The following is a 19,298-nucleotide window of genomic DNA, read 5'->3' on the forward strand; positions in this document are numbered from 1 at the left end:
CGGTTCTGGCTTGAAGCAGGTGGTCTGAGAGGAGGGGCGTTTTCCTGGCCCCGGGTGACCGTAGGGAAGGAAGCCTCGCCTGAATTTCCTCCGAGGCCGGGGCAGTCGCTTCGGCATCCGACCTGGCTGTGGGAGGCGGGCACCAGAAGTAATTGCGGGGAGGGGGTAAATGCTAGGATAAAAGGCAAAGCTGTGCCAAAACCTGGGTTCTTTCCTTTCTGCCTTCCGTGGCTGGATTCCTTCTTGATGTTCCATGGGAAGAGGGCCCGAATGCTTCTGGCACAGGAGGTGCCCTGGCAGGGCTGTTCCGTCTGCCCGAGGCTGCTTGGAGGCCTCCTGTAACCGTTTGCTGTTTCTTTTGTTATCTCTTCACATTCTGTGCTTATGGTGGGGCTCTGCCAGTGACCCTGTCCCTGCCCCTTGCTGCCTCCAGGCTGAGGTTCCCAGAATCCGGGAGGAGCTGCGCCCAGAGACCCACGGTGTCCAGCCATTTGGGCCACCTCATGCTCTCCACACAGCCCTAGGTGCCAGTATTCCCCATAAGGGAAAGCCGACAGTCTCCTGCCCACCTGGACCCTAGAGCCAAAGTGAGAGCTGGTTAGTTGAGCTGGATTTGGGGCCTGCAGGGAGGCTGGTAGCTGAAGGCATGCACCATCCCGGTGTGATGAGGCGGTTGGGATGGTGGCCCATGTGTAGCAGATGGTTCTGGGAAGTGAGTTTGGCCTGGCTGAGGGACGGCTGCCTGGTCTGGCCAGTGGAGCCCAGCTGGCCCCAGAGTGGTTGTGTTCCATTCAGATCTCTCCACTAGCTAAACTGACCAGAAAAACCGACTTTCTGTACCAGCTCCCCCATCCCCACGCTGTGCCACGTATTCCCTCAGCAGCCCTTGGAATAAGCAAATGGACATTTTATCTAACGCCCATTGTGATGCCAGCCAGTTTTATATTTGCATTTCACTGTGTTCTTAAAACATCCTCTAAGGTGAAATATTGCCCCCATTTTGCAGATGAGGAAACTGAGTCCCAGAGAGGTGAAGTGAGTTGCCCCAGACCACACCAGTGGTAAAGTGGCCAGACCAGAGTTGATACGCACGCAGGTCGGTCTTATTTCAAGATCAGTACTTTTCCCAATAGACTGGCCAGAGATGGAATGGGAGAAATGTAGAATTTCTGTCTATTCTAGCTCGTGCTTTGTTTCATGCCTGCCAGTGAGATCGTGCTTTAGCTTTTTGAAAATCCTTCCCATCTGCTGCCCCACTTTACCCTTACAACATTCCTGGAAGGTAGGTCGAACAGGAACGTAACAGTAGATGCTGTTCATTGAGTGCTTATTAGACACCGTTCACTGGTTAGCGCTCTACCTGCAGGAGCTCATTTGTGCCTTGCAAACAATCCTGTGAGGTGTAGGTGCTGTCGTCATGCCCACTTTATAGATGAGATTGCTGAGGCTCAGAGGTCAAATGGCTTCCCCAAGGTAGAACTTGAATCCACGTCTTACGATCTGTGGGACTTGAAAGCTCCAAATGTACCAATAACAATAATAGCTGTTGCTAGTAATAGGAGCTTAACTTTTACAGACTGTTTTCAGATTTATTTTTTTATTTATTTTTAAGATTTTATTTATTTTGAGAGAGAGAGAGTGGGGGGGGAGGGGCCGAGGGAGAAGGAGAAAGAGAATCTCCTGCAGACTCCTTGCTGAGCTCAGAGCCTGACCAGAGCCTGGACCCACGACCCTGAGATTATGACCTGAGACCAAACCAAGAGTCGGACGTTCCCCTAACTGAGCCACCCGGGCGCCCTGAGTATTTTCAGATTTATTAACATCTCCATGCGTATTACCTCCTGGGATTTCTCTCAAGCCCCGTGAGTTCGTTTTGCCGTGTTATCATCATCCCAGTTTCCAGATGAAGACACTGAAATTCAGAGAGGCGAAGAGGTCCAGTCAGTGGCAGAACTAGGACGAGCACCTGCTTCCCAAGTCCCGGGCGCCTTAGACGGCCGAGCCCTTCGCCTGCTCACGTGCCCTCCTCTCTCCCACAGCTCTCCTGCCCCTGGGCTCCCAGGCCCTCCCGCGGCGGCCCTGCCTGGGCGATGTCTTCCTCAGACGAAGAAACGCTCAGCGAGCGGTCCTGCCGGAGCGAGCGGTCCTGCCGGAGCGAGCGATCTTACAGGAGCGAGAGGTCAGGGAGCCTGTCCCCATGCCCCCCGGGGGACACCTTACCCTGGAACCTGCCGCTGCATGAGCAGAAAAAGCGGAAGAGCCAGGACTCGGTGCTGGACCCTGCGGAGCGGGCCGTGGTCAGAGTGGCCGGTAAGAGAGGCTCGGGGGAGCCGGGCGGCGGGAGGCAGGGCCACACTGGGCCCGTGTCCACGGGCTGGGGGCGAGTCGCGCGGGGGGGCCCCTCGGGGCGCTCTGAAAAGCCAGCTGGATTCCAGTTTGGCATTATTACTGTTGGAAAGAGGATGGAATAACGTTAAAGAAAAAGCCGACCGAGTAGAATGTGCCGCTTCTCATCCCCGGGAGCTAGCTGGAGACCTGTTTCCCTTTTTGCACCTTTTCTGTCTTTGTCCCCACGCAGTTGCCTTCATGGCTTACCTACCATTCTGGAGCTGACTTTTTTTCACTTACTCTTATACCCAAGTGATTTTTCATATTATACCTTAGGCTTTAGAGTTACCATTTATAAAGGCTGCGTAACATTTCATGATTTTAAAAATCCTACTCATTTTCTACTTTTTTTTTTTTTTTACCATAATAGACAGTGCTGCAGAGAACATCTTTATGAATACTAACACTTGACTTCTGTCTAGTTATTTCCTTGGAATAAGTCCTCGGAGAGGGCAGTTTCACTCACATTGCTTTCTGCAAATGTGGTAACACCTACCCTCCCTGCCAGCCGGGGCTGGGGCTGCCCCCTGCCGTGAGCGATGCCCGCTTCTCCTTTGCCAAACAGCTGAGCGTGCAGGGCAGCGGTTAGGAGCACAGACTCCGCAGGCAGGGAGGCGAGGCGCTGGACTGTGGTCCTGCCACCGGCCGGCTGTGTGGCTCTAGGCAAGTCTCTTGTCCTGTCTGAGCCTCACTTTCCTCGGCTTCAGTAAGACAGCTTCCCGTGCAGAGCTGCCTTGAGGATGAGATGAGATCATGGATGTGAAGCTCTCAGCACGGTTTCTGGCTCAGGAGAGGGGAGCGTTGCCGAGTGCTCCCTCTGCTGCTTCCTCGGAGGGCGTCCAGAGCCGCCTCCGGGGCTGTGCTCAGCGTCCCCGGCAGACAGCGGGGCCAGAGTGCAGAGGCAAAATGAGACAAAGCGGGGCCGACAGTTAGTTCAGTGACATCACCCGCTTTCATTCCATCACCAAGGCCTGTCCTGCTGCCTCTTTTGTGTCTCTCAAATAATGCCCCCGGCCCGCCTCTGCTTTGTCCCCTCGCACCTGGACCTTCCAACCTGCATCTCAGCAGTTCTCCTCGCCGGCTCGCCCCTCCTCCTGGTGACTCACAAGGGTATTTTGTTCTAAAATACAAACCTGATCCTGTTTGTTACTCAGCAGCTTCTCAGCCTTCTTTGGCTCTTCCCGGCCCGGGGAGTAGAGGCCCCTGAAATCAGGCCCCTCGCGAGCTTCACCTGTGTTATCTCCGCCTCTAAGCACCTTGCCACCTTGAGCTCTACCTTGATCCCTAGAGCTGTGCGTCTTGCAGGCTCAGACCTCCACACTTTAGCTTTCTTCTCTGCAAGGCACTGGGAAAGTGCTGCCTCGTCTGTCCCCAATACCCCCAGTGGTATCCAGAGCTCTCTCCCCCGCTCTCGTATTCATACTTTTCCCTCCCCTGTGTTCCCTTGTACGGTATGGCAGTTATCCCCCAGGGAACCCGTCACTCCCTCGGGACTGTTAGCAACACCGCCTGTGTCTTGTGTATGTGTTTGCCCCCAGCTACTTGATGGGGCCTTCTGTTGGGTTAACCAGCCCCGAATGACTGAAGGAGTGCGAGGAGGGTTTAGGGGGGATTATGTGACCGATTGTGATCAGGAGCAGGCAGTGGGCTGCGATGGGGTGCTAGGTAAGGAGAGGGTTCTGTGGGCTTAAGTCCTGGGGGAGGGGGGTTAGCAGAGGTGAATCTCCAAGGAGGAGACCTGGCAGGCAGGCTGGAGAGTTTGCACTCCTTTTGTGGGCAATAGGAAGCCCTTGGAGAAAGGACTTTGGGCCTGTGGCATCAGCCAATCCGTAGAGTTTCTCAGCTGTCTCTAGGATGCCGAAAGGCCTTTACTTGTCTCCAGCCTTGAAGGGCCCCGACCAAGGGGTCTCAGGACCCACAAAGCTCTCATTTTCCTGAGGGCGTCTTCCTTCTCCCTCCATATGCTCTCCAGCCCCATCCTCCACCACGTGGACATACTTTGAGGTCCCTTTGTGATGATTTCCCCTTCCAGGCTGCTCTGAGGGGCCCCACGGGATGATTTGCCCGCTGTTTAACATTAAGTCTAGAACAGAAGTGGAGCGGACTTGAGAGGGCTTCGGCCCCAGGCAACATCCCTAAAGATGCTACTGGGTCAGCTAAGCAGAGGAGAGTGTTGTGTTTCCGGCATCCATGCTGATCTTCTCTACCTCCTGATGCTGCCAAATGACAGTCTTGAGGAGGGGGCTGGGCAAAGGAGGCTGAAAATGTGGAGACTGTCATGGTTAAAAATAACTCGGGTGCTGCAGTTGGGCGTGTTTCGTTAGCAGCAGAGAAGAGGCGGGACGGCTGCTTCAGGGCCTGGCTGAAATCTTGCTGTGATTTTGGAGCGTGGTGGGGGCTCGACCAGGGTTAGTTAAAAGGCAGCCTGGCTTCTGCAGGGACTGCTTCCTGTGAGGTGCAGGAAGGGCATGTCTGGGAGACCCTGGGTGCTCTGAGGCCCTCTGGAGTTACAACTTTCATTCTGGGAGGAAATGAACTCAGTCTGGCCCTGGAAGCCGGCTGTGGCCCGTGCAGTTTTCTCTTCCCCATGGGTCTGAGTGTGAAGCCAAGTGGGGGTGTCTGAATCAGTCTTACCAAATAGAGAGACCTCCCTCCTTCCCCGGCCCCATTCAGTGTCCTGTGCTTGAGAGGCCTGATGGGGAGGGGGCCCCTGCTGGTCACACATGTCGGACTGGAGAGGCATGTCAGGGCTGAGAAACCCGCTGATCTCAGTCTACAAAGCCCAGACAGGTTCTGGGGGCTCCATACATGCTGTAACCCGATTCTTCCCATCCTCATCCTTTCCCGCCAGTTTCTCTCTCCTTGGCCAGCCCTATTCTCAACTCCTTAAGCCTAGCCGCATTACAATGGAACAATAGTCCATTAACAAGAAAGCCTATTTCTGTTGATCCGTGTTTTGGTTTGCATAGAGATTCCACAATAATTGTGAGTTGGGTAGGACATGTGTTAGGATCTGAGGCCCAGAGGATTTAAGCAACTTGCCTGTAGTCACACCCTGGTAGAGACAGTCCTCTGACTCTGGGCACACTGCTACTTCCATTTCCTTAGGCAATGTGTGGCAACCAGGCCAGGCTGAATCTTCTGCAGGTGACAGTCTAAAAAGCTGAGCTGGTCTCCAGACTCACCTGAGAGCCCTTCTGATCACTTCTGGGAGAGGTCTCTGGCCTATAAAAAGGCAAAGATCTCCGAAACTTTGCCTCTTTGAAGAACTCTGGCTCTCTGTTGTCGGCGAACAGCTTTAGGGATATCCTTACTCGTGTGGGGGTGCAACAAGGAATGGGAGGGACTGGGGAAGGTACTCTAGCAAGCAGCACAACCCCACAGGAGAGGAAAGAAGGCTTTATCTCTTGGGGCTTGTGGGGAGCCCCCCGCCTCCTCCGGGGAAAAGCCGGGAGCAGGACAGAGTGTCCCACTGTTGCACACTGTACAGTTGTAGGGGGCGCCATTCCTACTTTTTGTCATTGTGGAATTGTGTATTTATGATGACGAATTTCCTGCAGACGGCAGTAAAGTGTCTGGAAGAAGGGGTTCCCTTTGGGCTGGGGCTGGGCTGGGTGCAGGAGGAATTCACCACCCATGTATCCATCGGGTATTCATCCATCTAACATCACAGCTTCAGGACCCTCCCTGTTCTTGGCATTGATATTCAAAGATGGCTGAAGCTGTGGTCCCTTCTTCACGGAGCTCAGTCTGGTTGAGAAGATAGCAGGGAAAAAATAATTACAGTCCTGCGTGCATCGTGAAAGAGGGGAGCACAGGGACGCAGGGCTAGGGATTGGCCTCCAAGTTAACCAGTAGAAATCATCTGTAGGATTTGTTCTTGGGGGCCCCTCTGCAGGTGCTGGTGAAATCATCATCTGCTCCAGTGTGGCCTCCTGCAGGAAGCCTTCCCTGATCCCTCCAGTCAGAAAGCAGTTTTATCTCTGCCCAGCCCTTGTTTCAGTTGACCTTATATGAAAGTTCATTGTTTCCACCACCAGATCTAGAGGTCACTGTACTTAGGAGTCCCATCTTACCCTTCCTTGGTGTTGCCCCAGGATCTCACTCTGAGAGCATGGGCTTACTAGAATCTACAAGCCCAGTGAGGGCCGTGAGATGCAGTTCTGATGCTGGTTTGCCCTGCTTTCAGAGCTCAGCTCAGCTCAGCTGCTGGAGTCTCTCAAGGGCTTACCTTTGGGCAGACAGCCTTTGAGAGCACATGCCTGGTCAGAGGGAGGGGCCTGCTTCTCTGCGCCCATGCATCTCTCCTCCAGGATGGAAGCTCTGACAAGGAGCCTCTTTGCTTGTTCATTCATTCATTCATCCATTCAATTAAAAAAAAAAAAAAAAGTGGATTTAGCCCCAGCGAGGTTCCAGGCCCTATGGAGGCAAGTGGACCTGGAGTCAGAAAACTTGGGCGAATGACTTCACTTCTTAGAGCCTCAGTTTCCTTATCTGTAAAAGGGAGATGATGGCATTTGCTTTGAATGATCATTGAATGAGAGTCAGAATGTGTTAGACAAACACGGGTTAACATGCCCATTACTGCACTTAGCCTGTCATTCCCTGTTAAGTTCTCTGAGCCACTAGAAGACGCAGTGGAGTCTCGTGGAAGGCAGCAGTTTCCTAGGTGAGCAAGGGAGGGGCTCCAGGCCTCTTAATTCATCCCTTTCTTTTGTTCACACTAGGGCTTTGTCAGAGGGCAGGTGGAAATGGTTTTTTTCTGGCCAAGCCAATTTGGGAAGAAAGGAATGCAGGGGTGGGAAAGGGAGCCCTAAAAACAATTCCACTGGGAACCCTTACTCCAGAGCCACCAGTCTTGCTTGCCCCAGGCTCTTTGACCTGTGCACCCAAGGAGGCTTCTCTTCCTTCCTAGCTTCTCCACTCTTTTCTGGTAGTATCCTGGGAGTCCCTGATCCTGTCCTGGAGCTTGGTTTCAGTAGCAGGAGACAGGAGCAGGGAGTCCCATGAAAGTGGGGCAGAATGGATTGTAGCTACACACCACCAGCTCAGCCCCAGCCCTTTGAAAGTGAATCTGGGTCACAGTAGCTGCGGGGATGGAAAGTGACCACGTGGGCAGGATTTTGTGCAGGCAGCAGAAAAGACAGCCCGACTGTCTTTTCTCTGAGGCTCAGGGTCTTTGTGGGACCCCAGCTGGTGAAGGAAGGTGGTTGCCATATTGCAAGGTGTTGGCTTTGTGCCGTTAGTTTCCCATCATGATTTTCTAGTGACTTCCCAGGTGACATGGAGACAGGTTTGGAAAGGCAGTCTGACTCATGTCTTTCTGTTCTGAAGCAAGCTAAGGACTGCGGTTAGGAATGCGGAGGAAGGACTGGTTCGTTTGGGGGCTGCGGAAGGCTGTTGTTTCTCAGTCCCACGGGGTTAGAGATGACATGCCGCCGGAGGAGCTGACCGTGCAGCGGAATCTAGGGCTGCACTTTCTTTTGTTCCAGCAGCCTTCCCCCTGGGAAGGCGTCTGTGAACATATCCGGGCGGGGGGATTATTAATAACCCACCATCACCAAAGTGCTTATCCTAAGTCCAGCCATTTGCTGCGGCTAGGACCTGCTGTGATTTGGCCCTGGGTCTGTCTATTGCCACCTGTCAGGTAGAAGCGGGCCAGCTTCCTGGCTCTGCCTTGGCGCTCCTGCAGGAGCAGAGCCGGTGCACCTGGCTGCCATCGCTGCCTCGACTTAGGATGCTGCTGCAGAGACGGGCTGGCAGCCCCTGCAACTTTTAAAGTGAGGATGCACGGAAGTTTCTGTCCTCACCCCTACCCAAGAAGATACCAGGCTTTTGCCTTGTGTCCAGGGGAAGTTTCTGCCTGGAGCCTCAGTGGGTGTGTCTCTGGACATGCCTTTCCCTCTGCATTCCCTCCTTACCCGTTTCCTCCCTCCCGCGCTCACTCTTCCATTCATTCACTCAAGGGCATGGCTTTGGGAGTCAGCTGGAGTCCTAGTTCCAGTTCCATCACTTGCCAGTTGGGTGAGCCTGGGAAATTACAAACCTCACTGAGCCTCACTTTCTCACGGTTAAAATGGGGGAGCAAGAGTGCCACTGTGGGTGGGAGTCTCATGGGGTGGGTTAAATGAGACAGTGGGAGTGAGGTGCTTGGCCCAATGCTTGCTATGTAATCAGCGCTAGATACACATTAACCATTCTCATGAATAGCATTCATTTGCTCATACACTTGTTCACTAATTCACGAATGCATTGATTCATTACTTGCTTATTCATTGATCGTGCACCTACTCGTTTACCACATATTTCTAGAGCTGCTTTGTGCTCGGCTCCGACTGGGCTTCAGAACCCAGCTCCCTCACGAGCAGGCAGCTAGCATACAGCCCGAGCTGCATGCACATGGCAAGCCGGAGTTATCTGGAAGTTCCTAGTGGGAAGGCCTTCCTCCTACTTGTGCCCCCACTGCTAGCTTAGTGCTATGATAGAATTTGATCTGGGCCTTGGGAAAGAAATAGGACTTTGCCAGGACAACCTGAAGAGAAAGGGCATATCCCTGTTGTTTGTTTCTATTCCTGTTCTCCTCTCTTCGGCCTCAGTAGAAAGGAAGGAAGGGAAATGAAGAGAGAACAGCCAGTAGGAGTTAGGAATTAAAGAATTCAGAGGATGGTTGGGGGATTTGAACTCTGGACTCAGTCCAGGAGCTCCCAGGAGCTGGTGCCAGCTGGGATCCCCTAGTAAGTAATAGTTGTAAAAGCCACTGTGTATTGAGTCCTAGATGTGTGCCTATATCAGTCAGTCCTCAAAGGATCCTGGGAACTAGTTGCTATTCTCCCCGCTTTGCAGAAGAGAGGTGAAGGACCTTGTCTGAGGTCAGACGGTAAGCTGCTGGTGGAGCTGGGATTCAGCGTTGCTGAATGTGTATGGCGCCCCCTGGAACACCCCACGTGCGTTGTGCCCTTCAGAGTTCCCCATTGCTGTGGTTCAGGTTGGCCTAACTCCAAATTGCCTGCAGTCTTCAGAACATTTCACACACACCAAAGTTGTGGGAATAGTGTAGTGAACCCCCATCACCCAGATTCAAGAATGATCAATTCATGGCCAATCTTATTTCACTCACGCACCTCACTTCTGCCTCCCCAGTTACAGAGATGGAAGTTCCGCCTCCTCACAGTTAAACTATTATATTGCCCCCCTCCCATAGTCGATATATTGGTTTATCTGCTCAGTAGCCATATCTGAACTAGAACCATCCCACTCAACCCATTTCCCAGAGGCATCATGCGGGATTCTGACTTCCGAATGCCAGGGCCCCAGGCATCATGTGTCCCTTCCAGTGTTGCTTATCTGATCCTCCGGCCCTTCCAGCTTGCGGTTCATGCCGTACTCCCAGAGCACGTGGAGCTAGGCTCAAGCATTCCCAGATCTGTGTCTGGAAATTTGATTTCTGAGGATGGTGTCTGTCTGTTTTGCCTAAACCACTTCAAACCTATGGACCCTGGGTTTGAATCAGGATCCTACCAGTGTAATTAAGAAAGTCCCCTGAAAATGGATTTCGAGGATTCAGCTTAAGAGACTGGACTTGAAATGCAATAGAATTGAAGTCTTTAAAATCATAGAGAGGAAGGATTCTGGTCTTGTGAGAGGGGCCTGGGCCCCAGGTCCGCCCACGTGAGCATCCCCCGCTCTCTGGGGCTTCTCTGGGATCTGTGCTCAGCTTCCAGGCTGCCTGTCACTGCCGCTGTAGAGGTTTCTGTCCTGAGGTAGTACTGGATGAGGAGATTTTTTTTTTTTTAAGATTTTATCTATATTTTTGAAAGAGAGCGAGCGGGAGAGTGAGCATGAGCGGGGTGAGAGGCAGAGGGAGAAGCAGGCTCTCTCTCTGCTGAGCTGGGAGCCCAATGAGGGGCTCAGTCCTGGGACTCCAGGATCATGACCTGAGGCGAAGGCAGATGCTTAACCGACTGAGCCACCCAGGTGCCCCAGGCAATGTTATTTCAAGAGGAGGGGTTAGCCACAGCTCCTAATTTGGGGAGCCTCCCAGTTCCCCCAAAGAGTGCAGAGTGCCTACAGCCCTGTTTGGTAGGAACCAAAGAGACCCTACACAGGATGAACAGGAAGGGAGATTGGGTGCAGTTGACTGAGTGGGGCTCACATTAGCCCGTTTCCTTCAAAAGAGAAAAAAAATATGGTTCTAAGTCACAGAAAGCCTGGGAGACTGCAGAGGGGCCAACAGCTTTCCTGTTCCCAATGCCGGGTTTGGGCGTACGTGCTTTATTTGACCTCATCCTTAAAACAACTTTAGGAGGCAGATGTGCCATAGTAGATGGAACAGAAACCCAGAGAGTCCCGTAGCTTGTTCAAGGTCTCCCAGCCTGTAAGGGGCCAAGCCGGGAATGGCTCTAGCTCTGCCTAGGGCAACCCACGGCCTCCCCCATTACAAGGAAGGGTAGTTGAATAATAGCCAACATCTGCGCAGCACTTCAAGGTTCACAGAGTGCCTTAACTCCCATTATCTCCACTGTGCCTCGGGAAGCCCCTGGCGGGCGAGGCATTCCACGCCCCTTCGGGACAGCTGCCTATCAGGGGTCCAGCTTCTGCTCATTTCCCCGGTAAGGATTGGAGATTCTTTGGCATTGGCTCTGACAAGCCAGGGGAGAAGGCCTAGGGAGAGGCTGAGGTGGAGAGACTTGGCCAGTTGCTATGGTAACCCAGATGGCTGAGTAACCATTTTGAGGGTTGCTATGGTGACGGGCTGCCTGTGGCAGGGATCTTGTCTTCCTGGGTGGCTGGCACCATCCAGACCTCTTAAACTAGTGACGTTGCACTTTCTGAACAGAAGAGGGCAGCATGATGGTGGGCAAAGGCTTCCTACCCCAGAGCGGATCTGGGGAACTGGAGGCAAAGCTTAGTTACATGTTTCCAGGGGCTGGGCGGAAAGGGAGTTTTGGCTGGTAATGGAAAGGCTGATGGGGCTGAGCCTTGAGGCAGGTGTCCTGAGACTAGAACTGGATGATTTTCTTCCAAGATCTAGCTGAAGGACAGGGCTTGGGGCAGTCCCCTCAATGTCGGGCTCCAGCTACTACTGGGGAATGTAAAAGGCACAGGAGACAGCGTACCCCTGCAAGGAGGAACAGAGCGCGTGCGCACACACACGTGCACGCGCACTTGCACGCACACGCACTACTAGCAAAGAATTTATTTATAAAGCATCCATTAACACATGTAAAATAATGCAGTAGGAGCTAAGCTGAAGAAGTGCTGGGAGTAAACCTTCTAGAGGTTGGAGGAGGAGCACTAGCAGGAGAAATAATTTTTCACTTTCTTCTTTCTTCTCTGCACCTGAAGCCCTTGGCCACTGAGTGGACGCTGAATTGGCTGCTCAGCTGTCTTGACTCACAGATCCAGCCCACATCGCCCACCCCCAAATGTCCTCAGTTGAGACATCTATGCCTTCAGCAAATATTTCTTGAACATCTACTAGGTGCAAAGCATTGTGTCAGGTCCTATGATGAGGGAAGATGAAAGAGATGTGTCTGCCTCAAAGAACTTCTGAACCAGGATATTAAGGAGGCAGTGATGTAGACACCCACAATACATGCGGCTGGAGCCCCAGGAATGAGAGAAAGAAATTGCGGCTGGGATTTTGAGAAGAGCCTCTTCTACCTGGGTTGATTAAAAATAACTTCATGTCATTTTTGGGTGAGCTTTCAAGGTGGGTAGGATTTCATTAGGTGAAATTGGGGAGTGGAGCACATTCCAGGCAAAGGCTCGGAGTTTCATTGTAGGGGAAGACGCCGCACATGAGGGTATCATGGGAGACCAGCTTGTAAAGTAAAGCAGATGTCAAAATATGGAGGGCTTTGACTGCCAGGCACAGGTAGGGGATACTGTGAGAGACAAGCATATTCTCTTCTTAAGTACTCTAGCTTTCTAGCTAGTCAGAAGCCACAGGCAGCCGAGTATTTTAGGATCATCTGGTTCACTCATTCATCCACTGAATCAAAATTTTAAACAAATATTTGACGAGTGCTCTGCCCGTGCCAGGTCATTTGCTAGATGCAGGTCCTGTGGTGAACAAGGCAGACAACAGCCCCAGTCCTCAGGGAGCTAATGGTTTCGTGAGGATGAAAGACATGGAACTGATAGCTTCAAGTGTGATGGATATTACCAAAGGGGAGTAGAGGGGGAGGGAGGATCTACTAATCCGGTGGATCAAGGCAGGCTTCTCTGCGGGAGTTTCAACAGAGGTGTGAGTAGGAATGAGCCAGGCCAAAAGAGGAGAACAGTGAAGACTTACAGCCTGGGAAAAAGAGCAGGTGGGAAGGCCCTGAGTTGAGAAAGCACCTGTTTGAGAAGCTGAAAGCAGTTGAAAGAGGCTGGACCTTAGAGAGAGGGGCCCTTGATGAGGCTTAAGTAGGGGAGGACGCAAAGGAAAAATAAGGCTTTATTTACTTGCATTATGCTTTTCTCCCACTAGATGTCCTTCTGAGTACATCCTGCCTCCTTCGGCTTCCCCATTGCAGCCTCCTTAGAAATGCAACAGCAGTCTCGCCATCAGGAGCAAAGGAAAATCATAGACCAAAAGCAGAAAGCCTCAGAGCTGTCCTGATTGTGTGGTCTGGCTATAAATTTAGACTGTTGCTTGGAAAAAAACAGAAAACCTCCCCTTCATAGTCTTCCTTCTTCCCATCCCCCCACTCTCCAGCAGCTGCTTTGTTCCTCTATCCTTATAAAATTTTCTCTGTATAAAACAGAAACATCAGCCAAACATGTGGACTTCCCCTTTTCCATTCATTAGAAGAATTCATTACTTCAAAATCTCATGGGAGCATTTAAATGCAAATCTTGTCAAGAAAGCTACTTGAGTCTGAGAAGCCCTCCAGCCACAACCCAAACCAGAACTTTCTTCCTTGATTACTATGTTTCTTAAGAGGAATCTCAACCTCTGGCCCTCTCCCCCCCAACCCCCCCAAGCCTTCAACAAAGTCTGATTCCCAGAAGAGACTCTCTTTCCCTTCTTGCCTGTCTTTCTTCACTTTTGGCAAGCCTTGGTCACAATTCTTGAGGAAGCTGCTTACAAAGTGGCACACGTAGCAGCCCCAGGAGGGAATGGAGGGACTTTTCTATTTACTGTAATGAAAATGAGGCGGATGTCTGGGGGTGAGGGTGGAGGTGTGTGTATGTGTATTTGTGTCTGGGCCGTCTTAGCCCTACTGGAATAAAATAATATAGGAAATGCAGATGACTCAGCGCGGATACAGTCAAGGTCCCCAGAGTTAGCATTTCTATATTCTTTGCTGTTTACGAAGAATGTGCTTATGCCATCAATCTCCAACTCCTTCACCCTGCATTTTCCACTAAGTCTCTTATTTGAAAAATAATAAACCTCACGCTTATTCTCCTTCTTTTCTTAAACTGAGCTCACTAGCAGCTGACACCAAACTGGGGTCTAGCTTTTTTTAAGCACGAAGGATTAAACTGGAAGGAAACGAGCCTTTGTCCAAATACCCTCCCTGTCTGCCCTCTTTTAGGCCCTTCCCTGTATGATTTCCATGCCTAGAACTTGGGCAGGTCAGCAGAACTTGATGGATGGAGAAAGATATGATTAATGACTTGCTCACCCGATTTTTGATCATGGTATGATGTGGAAACAACCAGTGCGCACCTATTAGCGAAAAGCATCATCTTTTCTTATTAATGTGCTGAGCATCGACCAAGCACTTGGCACTACTCATAGTCTATAAAGAGGCAGGCCTTGCCCCAGGGGGAAGAAGCTCCTCTTTAAAAACCTTGAGAATAGGAACTGAAATGGAAACCTCAGTCCCAATTTTGCCTGCTCAAAGTCCCATGGATTCTTTTTTTACTTGCTAATATGCTGCTATTGTGAGATCAGCCAGCTTAACTTTTTACCCACAACCACCTCCCCACCCCCTGAAAAATCAAATTAACAGAGTTGATGAGGCCCTGGAGGATAATGGCTGGATGAGGGGAGATGGGGGCAAAAAGATCACCTGCATGTACCTGAGTTGCTCATTCACAGCTATGCTCCCCCCCCCCCCCCCCCCGTGTGGTCTGTGAATATTGGGACTGAAAGACACACGGATGAATGGAGGATCGGATGATATTGGGAACTCCCTTTCTCAAAATGGTTCCAAATAAATCCCTACCTGTATTTACCAGTTTCCTTCCTTCACTTTCCTTTCCCCTGACAGAGAATACTGGGCTTCCTTTTTTTTCTTCCCTGACCAGCTAGGCTCCAGGATCCCTTCCTTTGTTCCATAACAGGTCCCCACATTTCTCCCTTCCGATCTAAGGCTTCCTGTTCTGATGGCTGTCACAGCGCCATAATCCTGTTGGGTCTTTCCCCCTGTAGATTTATGTCCTCCTGTCTCTCTTATTCACCCCACCGTGCGGTCAGAGTCCCGTTTTCATTCCTCCCCCCACCATTGTCATTTCTCAGCTTCTGGCTCCTCATCCTTGGCCTGGTTTCCTTCATGGCGCTTGGCGTGCCCTCTCATTTCAAGTTCAGTTTCTTCCGTTTCTGGAAAACCCTTTGTTTCTGGGATTCCGTGTGGCCTCCGTGTGGCCTTCGGCCTCGCACTGCAGCCCTGTCCGGATCCTGCCCCTGTCCTCATTCCGGCCGTGCCTAGCCTTGGATCTATCTAGGTCCTTGGCGCTCTCCCTTCCCCTCAGTTTCTCTAGGCCCGTCTCCAGCGGCGGCACAGGCCCGGCTCGGTTTCCTCCAGCCAGGGGGCTCCCTTCTTTGTCCCAGCGGCGGGTGGAGGTCAGCGCCGAGCGGGGTGCCCGCCCGCCCCGTGGCGTCGGCCCGGGGTCTCCCTGCCGCCGCGGCCGGCCCAGCCCTTCATTCGCACGCGCGTGGGCCCCTCGGCCCCGCGCCCCCCGCCTCCCTCGGCCCGCGCCCCCTGCCCCGCCGGCGGTGGTCCGCGGCCAGCCGGGACCCGCGTGGGCAGTCGGGGGGCCGGGCCGCGCCCGGCGGCCGAGGCGGCGGGAGAGGGGCGGGAACGGGCCGGGCCTGGCCCTCCTGACAGGAGGAGTCGCCGCCGCCGCCGCCGCCGCGCCGGGGCGGGCTGAGGGAGGAGCGGAGCGAGGGGTGGGGAGGCGGAAACGCGAGCCGGGACCGGCGGAGCGCGAGCGGCCGGGTGCGGGCGGGCTGAGGAGCGGAGCGCGACTGCCAGGCCGGGCGAGGCGGGAGAGGAGCGGACAGCGGAAAGCGGACAGCCGGAGCGCCGCCGCCCCCGAGCCGCACAAAGGGCCGAGGCTGGGGCCGCCGCCGCCGCCGCCTCAGCGCGCGGGCCTGGAGCCGGCGCCGGCGGGGGCCCGGGGAGAGCGCGGCGCGGGCGGCCATGGCCGGCTACGTGCCGGGTCAGCAGCCGGCCAACCGCAGCCAGGAGAAGGAGTTCGTGCAGGCGTACGAGGATGTGCTGGAGCGCTACAAAGGTGCGGCGGGCGGCGCGGCGGGGGCCGGGGGCTCGCCGGGGACCCCGCGGGCTGGGCGGGGTGGCGCCCACCCCGGCATCGGGGCTGGCCCCCGACCTGCTCCTTCTCGGGCCAGCTCATTTGCGGAGTTGAGATAAGCCTGCGGGAGACGGCGCTTGCCCCAACGCTGGTTACATTAGCCGCCCTATTATCTGGAAGGAGGCGAGCCCGGGCGCTGGCTCCGGAGCCCCGGCGTCGTGGGGAGTTGCCGGGGAGGAGGAGGAGTCGGGCGCGAGGAGCCTCCCCGTCCGCCCCGAGTGCCCGGCTCCCCTCGCCGAGGCTCGGGCGGTCCCGAGCCCGCCCGGGGGCCCTCGCCCCCCTTTGTCTCCCTCAGTCTCCGCTCGGTCGCGTGGCGGCCGGGGTCGGTGAGTGTGCACTTTTAGGGGGGGAGGCCTCCTCCCCGCCCAGCCCCGGGGGGCTTCGAGCCGGTGGAGGCGGGGGTCTGCCGCTGCTCTCCCTCCCACCGAAGGGCTTGCGGTCAACCCGGGTTGCAGCCCGGAGGCGCTCTGGCTGAGCAGTCCCGCACCCCAGTGGCTCCTGCAAGGCCTGGGTGTCAGCGAGAAAGTTTTGACAGGCGGAGGGTCTGCGGACTGCGGCTCCCCAACGTGTCCCGGGCCGCCCGAGGTGCCCTTCGCGCTCCAGGCCGGGCTGCGCGGCCCCGGGGGCCCCTGCTCAGATCTTGAACATCCAGGGCTGGGCTTTTGCTTTGTGTGGCAGTTGAGCTTTCCAGACGGGGAGATTTCCCCCAGAAACTCCAGAGGCAGCACTTTCTCCTATTTTATATAGCGGCGCCCTTGTGACTGGGCCTCTAGTTTCTTTTCATCAGAAGGAGAGGAAACTTCAGCCCTTATGACTGAGTCCAGCATACTTGTTTACGACACCTACCCAGTGAAGGGAAACTAATGCAGAAGCTGTAAAACGCTCCCTCTTTTTCTTTCCTTGTGGCATTAGAGTTCTGCTTGGAAAAGCAGCAGGAGAGAGAGCAGTGAAATGCTAAAGGGACCTGCTGAGGAGGTCTGCTTGTTCCCTTCTGCATCAGTTCCTGTAAGCTGTCCAGGTTTCCCTGCCTGCAGCAAGTGTTCCGTCAGCCCCCTGTGGTCTTTCTTTTAAGAAATGTGGTTCATTTCAGAGCACAAAGAGGTTAGATTGTGCTGCTGAACTTCATTGAAAAGATGCTGCTAAGTGAATGGTTGGTTCCCTTAAGTTTCCTTGCAGGCTTTTGAGCGACACGGCACTCTTCAGAGGGAGGACACTCTGCGCCTGTCTTGGGCTGTGACAGCTTTAACAACTAGAAGAATTATAACACAAATAGGTGAAGAAATCTCAGCACCTCACTGGATCATGTTGCTGGTGGCCTCCAGCTGAAAGGAAGTTGGATTCCTAGCAAATGAAAGGAGGAAAGAAAGGGGAAAGTGAGGCCGGTTCCAGGAGAGAGGCCTCTTGTGCTTGGTTCTTTTAGCTGGCTCACTTAGTTTGGTTTCCTCTGAAAGACTTTGATCAGGTGTATAGGAATTTGATCCTTTCCAGGCACAGATCTCTTTCTTGGGAGGAATGAGTTGAAAATGGTTGGTTAAAATAAATTAACTTGAGCTGTTTGAATTGTTGTGCAGACTGCTCTATGATAGGTGCAGAAGAATTTCTCATCCCCCGCCACTGCACCATTCTCACTGGGAAGTCAGGGTGGATTAGGATCCAGGCCTTTGTTACTTTGCTGTATGGAATTCTTGCATTTTCCAGATTTAGAAATCCCCTTAGTGCCTTTATAGGAGAACTCTTTGCCTAAGCTGGAATCAATCGAGTGACCAGGGGTGTAGTTTGTGAGAACAAAGACAAGAATTAGTTTTGGAGAGACTTGGGGAAATAGATATTGATGATGTTGGGGTGATGGACTCTCATTGGTTGGCCACCAGATTAAGTAATCTGGGTCTCTCTCTCTCTGCTCCTGTTAATTTGTAGTCGCCTCATTCTACAAATGAAACAGGATTTTTGTATTCAGAAGGAGAGCTAAAGTTTTCAGCTGCATAAACTGTCCCTGGAAGGGGCAGAGGCCAGAAGGGAAGTGATGCATTTGCATTGTGAAGGGAGTAGAACAGTGTGTATTGCAGCTGTATTAGGAATGGTTGTCAGGCATGGATTTTCCATAATTGTGCCTGGCAACCATTTCTCTGTGTGTTGGTAGTGAGCATGGTTTTGGCAGGATTAGATGATTCAGCATGGACATAAACACTCTCTCTCATTTCCTAAATATCCCAAAGGCTCTTTCAGAGCCTGACTGTCTAGCAAACAGGAGGTATTAGCTAATAACTTTCTATCCTAACATTTCAGATAGGTAGCAACCAGCAGAGCCAGGATATGTTCTTCTTCCAGTTCTCCAACTATTATTAAATATCTATTACAAATAACACAGTCTTAGGCGCTGGAAATAACCAAATTGGTTATTCACATCTAGCAAAGGAAAGACCTATGCAAACAAGTAATTATGATACTATCAGTGCCAGAACAGAGGTGTGTATAAAGGACCGTGGAAGCAAGAGGAAGGATGAGTATTTCCACTTGGGGTTCATTGGGAGATTTGACAAAAGAGGTGACCCTTGAGTGGGCCTTTAGGGATGAATGGAATTTAGTCAGGTGGAGGAGGGTGGGGAGAAGACAGGAATAAATACCACATGCAAAGGTTTCGAGGTAGAAGTGAATGGAGGGTTTTGAGGAACAGAATGTGAGTAGTTGGGTATGACTAAAGGGCAAGAGTTTTGGGAGCAGATGATACTGTAAAGGATCAGAGTCCTACTTATAAAGATTTTTTATGGCTTTATTCCATGGGCAGTGGGGGAGTCGTTGAAAGTTAAAAAAACAAAAACAAAAACAACGAGCCTGTCAACTTTATGAATTCATGATAGAGGAGACATACCTGTCCAGTGATTGGAATACTTACATTGCTGTCTGGGTCACCCTTTTCCTTGCACCACAATGATTATGAAGCTGGTAATCAGATGGTTGCTTGGTACACATGGAAACAAAGAAAAGAGACGTGCATTGTTTTGAGGAATATTTCATCCAGATGATTTGGGCCAGTTGCAAAGTTTTCCTTTGGGTAGATTGAGGTCCTTGTGAACACCGAAGCAAACTAAGAAGAACAGGCAGAGAGGTAGGAGAACCAGGATCTGATTCTTTTCCTGGGGGTACGGACAAACTCTGTGCAAGTAGCAGGCCACATACGGGCGTAGTTTTAGGTTTTAGAGAAGTTTAAAAAAGAAATACAATCCTGGTTCCTGGTGGTTGGTTAAGCAGAAGGGTAATATGTAAGTTGGTTTGTGCGGAATTAGATTTTGTGTTTTCACAAAGCCCTAAAGACTAAAGAGCCTTTACATGCCAGGCTCAACTAGGAGTAAAAAACATTCACATTTCAACTTTGG

General features: G+C 52.5%; 1 protein-coding gene across 11 annotated transcripts in view; it reads left to right on the forward strand.

Moving 5' to 3' along the window:
* The first annotated feature begins 2,075 nt into the window (after positions 1-2,075).
* MACF1 (microtubule actin crosslinking factor 1) overlaps positions 2,076-19,298 on the forward strand; it is a 328,942-nt gene continuing 311,719 nt past the window's right edge. For 9 of the 11 annotated variants that reach the window (XM_044390486.3, XM_044390500.3, XM_048221817.2 and 6 more), the window contains exon 1: positions 2,076-2,310. In XM_044390486.3, coding sequence (XP_044246421.2) covers positions 2,091-2,310 — 220 coding nt within the window. In that variant the 5' untranslated portion in view covers positions 2,076-2,090. Of the gene's footprint in view, positions 2,311-15,521; positions 15,847-16,146; positions 16,251-19,298 lie in introns of those variants that run through there. The other 2 variants (XM_057305193.1, XM_057305199.1) reach the window with 2 other exon arrangements.

Source organism: Ursus arctos, unplaced genomic scaffold (assembly GCF_023065955.2).
Source record: "Ursus arctos isolate Adak ecotype North America unplaced genomic scaffold, UrsArc2.0 scaffold_32, whole genome shotgun sequence".
Lineage (NCBI taxonomy): Eukaryota > Metazoa > Chordata > Mammalia > Carnivora > Ursidae > Ursus > Ursus arctos.